This window comes from Nomascus leucogenys, chromosome 10 (assembly GCF_006542625.1).
Source record: "Nomascus leucogenys isolate Asia chromosome 10, Asia_NLE_v1, whole genome shotgun sequence".
In the NCBI taxonomy this organism is placed as follows: Eukaryota; Metazoa; Chordata; class Mammalia; order Primates; family Hylobatidae; genus Nomascus; species Nomascus leucogenys.
The window spans coordinates 42,988,772-42,999,583 of record NC_044390.1 but is presented as its reverse complement, the minus strand read 5'-3'; the positions used below and the strand labels follow the sequence as shown (position 1 = coordinate 42,999,583).

General features: G+C 49.1%; 1 protein-coding gene across 1 annotated transcript; it reads left to right on the top strand.

Annotated features, from left to right (window-relative positions):
* The first annotated feature begins 457 nt into the window (after nucleotides 1-457).
* LOC115837027 (rho GTPase-activating protein SYDE1-like) lies at nucleotides 458-7,203 on the top strand. Its single transcript, XM_030821762.1, has 3 exons — nucleotides 458-609; nucleotides 4,980-5,274; nucleotides 5,816-7,203. Exons 1-3 carry the CDS (start codon nucleotides 458-460, stop codon nucleotides 6,425-6,427), a joined length of 1,059 nt encoding a protein of 352 aa, XP_030677622.1. The 3' UTR covers nucleotides 6,428-7,203.
* Nucleotides 7,204-10,812: the final 3,609 nt, after the last annotated feature.

Here is a 10,812-nt window from a genome sequence, read left to right as displayed (position 1 = left end):
ATAAAAACCGAGAAGATGGGCCGGGTGTGGTGCTTCACGCTTATAATCCCAGCACTTTGGGAGGCCGAGACGAGCGGATCACCTGAGGTCAGGACTTTGAGACCAGCCTGGCCAACATGGCAAAACCCTGTCTCTACTAAAAATACAAAAAATTTAGCCAGGCATGGTGGCGCATGCCTCTAATCCCAGCTACTTGGGAAGCTGAAGCAACGGAATCGCTTGAACCCGGAGGTGAAGGTTGCAGTGAGCCAAGATCGTGCCACTGCACTCCAACCTGGGTGACAGACAGGGACTCTGTCTCAAAAAAAAAAAAAAAAATTCCTGAGAAGAAGAAAAGAATAAATAGAACACACACACAAATAATTTTGCACAACAGAGTGGAGAGGTGATACAGCCAGCCACTTGTCGAATAACTACAGCTGCTGCAAGCTTGACCTTGGCAGGTTGTTCATGCCACATGGGGAAAAGGGCCTTCAAAGCACAAAGTTCGACCCATTCTGGCGAGTATCAGGATGAACTAGTTAACCTGAAGGCCAGGCTGCATGCTGGACAAGAACAGCTGGGAAGGCTGAGGGCATCTACTGTAGGCACTCACATTTTGAAGCACAAGTAGGTTTTATTACCAAGGCTGTGCATAGCCACCAGCAAAAGTATAGGTAAGGCTGCTTAGTGAAATGCTTTGGGAACTGAATGAGCAGAAACGGATCTGTGAGCCCAAGAGACTATCCTCTAAAAAGGCCATGGACTGACTGTATGATAATGTTTGGGCCTCTGAACACAAGTGGGAGATTCAAGACCAGTCACTCAGGTCAGATTGCTTCAGCTGATAAAATAAGGGACGATGACAGGAAGTACATGGTGTGGGGGCTGGTCCTCTCAACTCCTTGGAGAGACACACAGAAGAAAAAAAATGGTTTCAGCTAGGCTATAATCACAGAATCTGTTAGGACTAAATGGATCCTCCTTGTAGATATAGTCTAACGTTAACCACCTTATGTTACAGATGAACAGACACCATGCTGAAAACTCCTTTTCACCTGCCAGTCCTCATATCAAGCACTCATTCTTCTGCAAAGCCTTCCCTGCTTCCATTTGGTGGCTCTCTCCTTCACTCATTTATTTTCTTTTTTTTCTTCTTTTTTTGTTTTAGAGGGAGTCTTATTCTGTCGCCCAGGCTGGAGTGCAATGGCACGATCTCAGCTCACTGCAACTTCCACCTCCCCAGTTCAAGCGATTCTCCTGCCTCAGCCTCCCTAGCAGCTGGGATTACAGGCATCGGCCACCATGCCCAGCTAATTTTTGTGTTTTTTAGTAGAGATGGGGTTTCATCACGTTGGCCAGACTGGTCTTGAACTCCTGATCTCAGGTGATCCGCCCTCTTCGGCCTCCCAAAGTGCTGGGATTACAGGCGTAAGCCATAGCGCCTGGCCTTCTTCATTATTTTCTAATCCCAAGTGTGAGCTCCATCATTTCAAGAGCTCAAGAAAACAAAAGGTTCTCAATATCATTTGCTGAAGGGACACGTAAGAAGGGGTATCTGCAAAGTGCAGTGAGTCTCCATTGTCCTGAGCCCCAGCCCAGGCAATTCAGCCAGACTCCAATACCAGTTCAAAAGTTTCAGAACACTCTGAAAAGACAATTTAAACATGATATGAAAGAGAGAGAATAACAGAATGACCTACCATGTATGCATTTCTAATGCCCCATCATTTTCCCATCTATATCTTCACACACTTCCCTTGCCCCATATAAAACTACTTACATACAAATCCCAGATATCCTATCGTTCCCTCTAAATATTTTAGCCTGTATTTTCAGAAGATAATTTAAAAAATACCACCATAATATTACCGTTTCTAAAAAATTTAAGAAGACTTTTAAAATATCAAATATCCCATCAGTATTGAAATTCACAAGTGTCCTAAAAACGTTAGTTTTTTTTTTCTTTTTATCATTTGTTTGATTCAGAATCTAAATGTGATTATTTTCCTTGCAATTCATTATTGAAGAATTGGGTCGTTTATCCTGCGGTTTTACAAGAGCTGGATTGTTTTGATTATGTCCCCATAGTGCTGTTTAACATGTTCCCCTGTAGTTTTCATTTCATGTAAATTAGTACAGGAGTTCGCCCCTTATTCTCCAGGATATATTCCAAGACCCCCAGTGGCTGCCTGAAATCATGGACAATAGCAAACCCTACGTACTGTAGAGTATGTTTCTTCATATATATATATGTATATATATGAATGATAAAGTTTAATTTATAAACTAGGCACAGCAAGAGATTAACAACAATAACTAGGCACAGCAAGAGATTAACAGCAATAACTAATAATAAAATAGAACAATTACAACAATGCACTGTAGTAAGAGTTACGTGAATGTGGATGTAGTAACCCAGACAGGTATTAAGTGACTAACGGGCAGGTGGCATGGACAGTGTAGATACACAAGGGGATGATCGCATCAGGGTGGTGGAGTGGCTTGGTTGTCTGGGGTAAATACCTGAGGTTCATTGCCTCATGCCAAGGAAATCAAGGCCCCAGACATACATGAAATGAGGTTAAAAGCGGAGGTTTAATAGGTAAAAGAAAGAGAAAAGAGAATAGCTCTCTCTCCCACAAGAGACGGGCGGGGGTAGGGTGGGGGGTGGGCTAGGGGGCCCAAGTAGGAATGTCGGCCCTCGAGGAGTGCACTGGATTTCATAGATAGGCTTGAGGAGGCGGTGTCTGATTTACATCGGGCCCAAAGATTGGTTGGACTAGGTGTGATGTTTACATAACTCGCAGGGAAGCTGGCTACCCCACCCTAATCTTTTTTTTTTTTTTTTTTTAGACGGCGTCTTGCTGTGTTGCCCAGGCTGGAGTGCAGTGGCACGGTCTTGGCTCACTGCAACCTCCACCTCCCAGGTTCAAGCAATTCTCTGGCCTCAGCCTCCCAAGTACCTGGGATTACAGGCGACCACCACTATGCCTGGCTAATTTTTGTATTTTTAATAGAGACGGGGTTTCACCACGTTGGCCAAACTCGTCTTGAACTCCTGACTGCAGATGACACCTCCTCCCCTGGCCCTCAGCTTCCCAAAGTGCTGAGATTATAGGCTTGAGCCACCTTGCCCAGCCCACCCCACCCTAATCTTATTATGTAAATGAGGTCTTTGCTTGGCCGGGGCTATGTTGCCTGCTCCTTAGTGTACATATGTCTGGCAAAGAGAAGGGAAGATTGAGCCACCTTTTTGAACATGCCTAGTCCCAGGTAGCCTTTTCCTATTGGCACAGCTGCTGGCATTCACCCGTGCAGCTTCTAGCTTGCTTGTCTATGTCTGCAGCTAGATTTTACAGGCTGCTCTTTGTTAGAAAAGAAAATGATTTGGGGGCTGCTTTCCATTAAAAGGAAAACCTTACCAAGGACTTCCTTACCCTCACTATCTGCCTAAGTCATTTCTTCTTAACTCCTCTATCAGTGGGACAGAGTGGGCCAGTAGGAGATTTCATTGTGCTACTCAGAATGGCACGAAATTTAAAACTTGCAAATTTTTTTTCTGTAATTTTCCATTTACTATTTTTAGACTGCAGTTGACTTGGGTAACTGCAATCAAGAAAAGCAAGACAGTGGGTAAGGGGGACCACTGTGGTTGATCTCAGTGGTCTAGACACCTCTTGGGACCCCCCAGAGCTCCATATATCACACCTGAATCTGATCATTCATGGGGGTTCAGTGGGGCCCCAGGAGATGTCTAGACCACTTCATAGTTGATGCTGTTTTTTTATTTCAAGGCATATAATGTGGGGAAATGGAGTGGTCTCTTTTTCTGATGTCAGCAGCCACTGCTAATAGTGCCTACATCCATTCATTCATCAGGGATGCAAAATAGTGATATTCTGTCTATTGATTCTTCCTCACTTAATAGCTGGAAATACTTTAGGAGAAATACCCATCTCAGATACTGTGTGGCCACCAAAGTCCAATTTTAACACAATTGTAACCAAGACAATGTTTTGTCTCCTTACAGTCCTCTACAGGAGGTTGAGCAACTTTAAGCAAACTTTTTTGTTTTTTGAGATGGAGTTTTGCTGCTGTAGCCCAGGCTGGAGTGCAATGGCGTGATCTCGGCTCACTACAACCTCCGCCTCCAGCGTTCAAGCGATTCTTCTGCCTCAGCCTCCTATGTAGCTGGGATTACAGGCACGTGCCACCACACCCAGCTAATTTTTTGTATTTTTAGTAGAGGCAGGGTTTCACCACGTTGGCCATGCTGGTCTCGAACTCCTGACCTCAGGTGATCCGCCCACCTCGGCCTCCCAGAGTACTGGGGTTACAGGCATGAGTCACTATTTATTTTCTAGCCAAGAACTGACTGGCAGAGGTGGGCCTGACAGCTGTGGGAAACACATTCTTGCCTGGTTCTCTACCGGCCAGTCGGCTGAAGCAGAGGCCCTGCCTACCCAGAGATTTTTCTCAAAGCAGCACGGCTCCAGGGCCTGCTCTAAAGGTCTGGCCTTTCTCTTTGAAAATGTTTTCTCCTGTAATTAAGGGATTTTCTAACTTGAGCAATAGATTAAAATTCATCAAAATTATATTTTCAGAAAGCCATAAACCTGAAGCTACTAAGGTCTGGCTCCAGGAAATCCTGAATCCAGGAAGGATGCTCAGCGGGACAGAATTGAAGACAATAATTCATCATCTTTCCTTCCCAGGATCGAGAATATCCCAAGGAAATGCCAAGTAAAAAAGTAAAATCAGCGATTGATTTTGCGTTTTGAGAACTGACCAAGTTTCTTGATCAAATGCCGATTGCAAGTCTGAGTCAAGGTTGAGCATATAAAGGAATCCTCCCGGGTACCTCCCCTTGGGGTCTTCACATGATGTGATTTTGAAAAACCAGACTCGGGCGATCAGAGACCTCACTGCGGAGGAAATGAAGGATGCCTCGCTTCCAATACCTAGCTCCCATGAACACTCCCTCGGGTCCCTGCTAGCGCCAGCCTGAGACAGAGAGCGCTTCCTGTCCTGCTGACTGCAGAAGTTAAACGGAATCTCCACTCCCGGATTGAGGAAAGAAAGGCGTCTTCCCCGTTTATTTTCGCGAAGCTGCGGACCTTCGCGGCGCCCCGACTGGGCCCACCCCGCGGAGCTGTCGGGTTAGCAGGCGCCCAGGACTTCCTGAATCCCCGGCCCCTCTGGTCTATCCTAGATCCCCCAGGACTCAGGCCTGGGAAAATCACGGCCTCTGCCAGGCTCCTCCTCGCAGGCTTTGCAGTTTGCCAACTCGCGGTGCGGCCTTGGGACAGTGCCTCAGTTTCCCCAAGTGTAGTGAAGTAGGGCTGGACCGTGATTCGCAGAATCACCCAAGAAGCTTTTCCAACATCGCCTGCCAGGGTGTCCCTGGGGACCCACCGGATCGGAGAGGGGGTCGGGGGCGAAAAGCGCCAGGAGGCTGGCAGCCCGGGCTGGAACCCGGGACTCGGGCTCGCCCGCCTCGGCAGCTACTCCGCCGTCTGCCTGGTCCCGGAGCTCGCCTTCGGCCTGGGCGGGGTCTTGCGCGTCTCCGGGCCGGTTCCGGGAGGCCGGGCGGGGCGGGGCGGGCCGGGCTGGGCTGTCCCACCGGAAAGACTCGTTTCAGCTGGAGCAGGCGGAGGCCGGGCGGAAACAGACTTGTCGCCTCCGCCTCGGGCACTCCCCGCCCCCCCACCCCACCATCCTCCCACCCCTCCCCTGCGCAGCCCGCCAGGGTCCGGGAATCGCAGGCCGGCAGCTGGGGCGGCCCCGGGTCACCCCGCCCACGCCTGCCCCGCCCACAGGACGCGCCCCCTAGGCCACACCTGAGCTCGCCCAGCGGTCCCGGGCAGTGACTCCGCAGAGCCTCGGTGGGGGAGGGGACAGGGGAGAGAATAGGGAAGAGGGGCGCGATCTGAGTCTGGGACCCGTTGCCAAGAAACTCGACCCTCGGGCTCTGGCCGTCAGCAGCCGCGGTGCAGCTGCCTCCCCCTGCCCCCAGGTCGCCCAGCAGAGCTTTCTGGAGCTGGGTGCTCAGAAGACCCCAGGCGGAGGCAAGAACCTTGGGCCGCGGCGAAGCCCTCGGGGAAGCCAGACGGCGCGCTCCAGCTCCCCATCGCGGGCGTGGGCCCCGGGGTGGAGGCAGTTGGGTCGCGGCCCTGCCACCCCCATGCTGCACGGCCTCGGCCCAGTGCCACCACCTCTGTGGGGCGCCGTTTCAGCCTCCAGATGGGGTGGCGGCGGGCCCCAGCCCTTGCCCCAAGTCTCTAAGGAAGGGTCTGGCCTGGCCAGCCCGGATCCGAGCTGCTGCGTACGCGCGGGGCTGGGAGCTGCAAGAACACGCCCGGGGCCCGGGGTGAGCGGCTGGGCCCTCGGGGTATCCGGCGCGCGCGGGGGCTCCAGCTGCGCCCTGGTGGGGGCCAGAGCATGAGGGAGGCCGCCCCAGCTTGTTCTGGGCTGCAGCCCTGCCGACCGCGCGAGACAGGCGCCGCCTCCTCTCCGGGCCTCCAAGACGCAGACTAGAAGCCCATAGCTGCTGGGAAGATGGGCACCCCAGGTCTCCGCGCACGGCCTCCCCAGGGCCACGGTGAAACATGGATGAGACACTCAGGCACCTTCCCGGCCCCCGGCGAAAACGCAAAGCCTGAGCCCACGATGGGCTCGGAAGCTCTGCGGGATTGAGTAATCAGAGGAATGCTGATCTGGAAGTACAATGGCCGGAAGACACCCGCAGAAACCGCGGGCACTGGAGAGCAAGTGCAGCTTTAATCTCCAGGCGTGGTTTAGATGGAAAGCAGCCTGGAGACCAGTTAAGAGAACCGCGAGCAGAGCGCACTGGACTAGCACCAACAGATGTGAGTTCGAGACCGTCCTGCCCCTTAACCCTGTATGACCTTGGCCCATTTTTTAAGTCTCTGAGCCTCGCAGTGTTCTCATTCCTGAAAAGAGCCTGCCCCACCTCCGGACTGCAGTGAGAACAAAAGGAGACCATAAACATGACTTTTTGCCACTTTTGGAGCCCCACACTGAGGAAAGATTTTCCTAGCACCTGGGAGATTTTCTTTAGCACCAGCTGCCAAGAATGCTGGGAAGGAGACAGCCCCCTCCCAGAAGGAAGACGCCTTAAATCAGCACTTCATTTTTCCTCCTATTAAAATGCAATCTAATACTGGAGAAGTGTAAAAATTAAGGAGTCGTTAGAAGCCATTTGTTGTTTTAACTTTTTTTTTTTTTTGAGACAGGATCTTACTCTGTCACCCAGGCTGCAGTGAGGTGGCACGATCATTGCTCATTGTAGCCTCCAACTCGTGGACTCAAACAATCCTCCCTTCTCGGCCTCCCAAGTACCTGGGACTAGAGGTGCACTGGGCATGGTAGCACACATCTGTAGTCCCAGGTACTTTAGAGGCTGAGAAGGGAGGTCTCACTATTTTGCCCAGGCTGGTCTCCAACTTCTGGGATCAAGTCATCCTCTTGCCTCGGCCTCCCAAAGTGTTGGGATTATAGGTGTGAGCCACTACTCCCAGCCTGTTGTTTTAACTTTCTATCAAAGAAGTGGACGGAGGGTGGACAGGGATGCTGGGTGCTTTAGATTAGACTTGAAAGAGTTAACAGCATAGGTTACGGAATCACACATACCCGAATTGGAATCTTGTCTTGACCCTTTACTACCATTGTTTCGTTATGTTAGTTACTTAACCTCTCTGTGCTTCAGTTTCTTCATCTGTAAAATGAAGAAAATGGCACCAACCTGTGGGGTTGTTCAGAAGATGAAATGCAATAGTGAATGTAAAAGTGCCTGACAGGACCCAGCACGTGGTAATACATAATAAATGCTAGCTAGTTTTGGTTTCCATCCTTCCTTCCTACCAATTTTTATTGTAAAATATTTTTAAACATGCAGAAGAGTTGAAAGAATCGTACAGTGAACACCCACGCATGTTCCACCTAGCTTCTGCATTAACATTTTTACTCTATTTGCTCTATCACATATCTGTCCATCTAGCTTTCTTTCCCTCTATCCATATATCAATCCATCTGTTCTGGTTACAACTGTTATGTAACAAATTCCTCAAAACTTCGTGACTTGAAAAAAAACAGCCATTTTTGTCATGCTCATGGATTTCATGAGTTAGGAATTCAGACAGATTGGCTTGTTGCTGCTCTAGGACATCTGGGGTCTCAGCTCGGAAGACTGATGCCTGCAGGCTGGAATCGTCCTGAGGCACCTTCACGCACATGTCTGGGAGTTGCCAACATCGTGCCTGCATGTGATCTCATCATGAAGCTCAGACTTCCTCCCAGCATGGTAGCCTCAAGGTAGCTGAACTTCTCCCAGGGCGGCTCAGAGCTCCGAGAGTGTGTTCTGGCAAATGAGGCAGAAGTTGCAGTGCCTTTATAACCCAGCCTTGCAAGTTACATAGCATTGCTTCCTGTTGGTCAAAGCAGCCATAGATTCAAATAGGGGAGAATTAGGTTCCACCTCTTGCTGGTGATGTGGGAGGGTCATTTTGTAGATCTGTGGCACCGAAACTGTTGTGGCCATCTTTGGAGATGCCACATTTACTCCTTTGGTCACAACAATGCTTGTGCAATATGCACAAAATCTCATTCCATGAAATCATCAGACTCAGAGTCCATGATTTCTTTTTATTGTTGTTGTTGGCTTTTGTTTTTTAGAGACAGGGTCTTGCTCTGTTGCCCAGATTGGAGTGCAGTGGCACCATCATAGCTCATTTGAGTCTGCAACTCCTGCTCCAGTGATCCTCCCACCTCAGCCTCCTGAATAGCTGGGACTGCACACATGCACCACCACACCCATCTAATTTTGTTTTTATTTTGCAGAGACAGGGGTCTTGCTATGTTGCCCAGGCTGGTTTTGAACACCTGGCCTCAAGCAACTTTCCCACCTTGACCTCCTGAAGTGCTGGGACTACAGATGTGAGCCATTGTAGATGTGAGCCAATAAACCTCTTCAAAATAAGCCTTTCTTGTCTAGGCAAGGTAGCTCACACTTGTAATCCCAGCACACCAGGAGGCCGAGATGGGTGGATTACCTGAGGTTGAGCAACAGGGTGAAACCCTGTCTGCACTAAAAATACAAAAATTAGCTGGGTGTGGTGGTGTGCGCCTGTAATCGCAGCTACTTGGGAGGCTGAAGCAGGAGAATCACTTGAACCTAGGTGGCAGAGTTTGCAGTGACCTGAGATCATGCCGCTGCACTCCAGCCTGGGCAACAGAGCGAGACTTTGTCTCAAAAAAAACCCCAAAACTAAAATAAGCCTTTCTATCTTTTGGGTTCCCCATGAAATTGCTGTGGGACAATGCCCTTAAGATTCCTGGAAGTCGGTCGGGCGTGGTGGCTCATGCTTGTAATCCCAGCACTTTGGGAGGCTGAGGTGGGTGGATCCCCTGAGGTCAGGAGTTTGAGACCAACCCTGCCAATGTGGTGAAACCCCGTCTCTACTAAAAATACAAAGAATTAGCTGGGCATGGTGGCAGACGCCTGTAATCCCAGTTACTCAGGAGGCTGAGGCAGGAGAATTGCTTGAACCTGGGAAGCAGAGGTTGCAGTGAGCTGAGATCCCGCCACTGCACTCCAGCCTGGGAGACAGAGCAAAACTTCGTCTCAAAAAAAAAAAAAAAAAAAGATTCTTAAAAGTCGTATTGTTTAACACAGAGGATCTACAAAGTATGCTGTTAGTTTCCTTAAGAGGCTTTTTATCTGGTTGAAAGAGTCTACAAGGCACCACCATAAAATTTTCTCATATCTTAAAGAATAATTTTACAGTGGGGCACTTGGTTTCACCCTTACCCTGAGCTGCTTTCCTAACAGTGCCCTGGGTCTGATCTTTGCCCTTTTTGAATCTTCCACTGGGAGAAACGTGGAATGAGAAACAGTTTTTTGTTTTGTGTTGTTTTTTGAGACAGGGTCCCACTATGTCACCCAGGCTGGAGTGCAGTGGTGCAATCATAGTTCATTGCAGCCTCAACCTTCTGGGCTTAAGCGGTCCTCCTGCCTCAGCCTCCCTAGTAGCTGGGACTACGAGTGCACGTCACCATGCCTGACTAACTTTTTAAAAAATGTAAAGAACATTTTTTAAAATTTTATTTTTATTTTTTATTTTTTGTAGCTATGTTGCTCAAACTGGTCTCAAATGCCTGGGCTCAAGCAATCCACCCGCCTTGGCCTCCCAAAACACTGGGATGACATACAGGAGATACTGGGCCCAGCTGAGAAATGGTTTTTGAATCCACCTGGTCCCAACTTCTAAATTCTGCTTGAAGCTGAATATTTCCTTCTCTTCCTCTATGATACAGAGCTAAGAGAAACCAAATGGTAGCTCAGGACTCTGCTTGGAAATCTAGAAATAGCTGAAGGCTGGTCTAGGACAACTTGAAAATTAAGACAGGCAAATGGAGGAATTTCATGTGGCTTCTCAATGGAGTTGGCATCATGACTTCATGATGGCCTCAAGATAGTCAAACTTCTTACCGGATGGTTCAAGGCTCCAATCACAAGTGTTCCAGTGAGTAAAATGGAAGTGTCAGGAACTTTTCTGACGCATTCTTATAAGGTACACAGTATCACTTCCACTCAGCTCTGTTGGCAGTTGAATGACTGTTCCGCTCAACACTGATGGCAGTCACAAGCCCATCTAGATTCCAGGAGAGGGGAATTAGACTCTATGTCTAGAAAGGGGAGTGTCACGGTTACATTTACCAGAGCACATGGGAACGGAGATGCTGTAGTCATTTTTGGAAAATACAATCTGCCCCACTGTCCATGTTTTGATGCATTTCAGAGTACTTTAT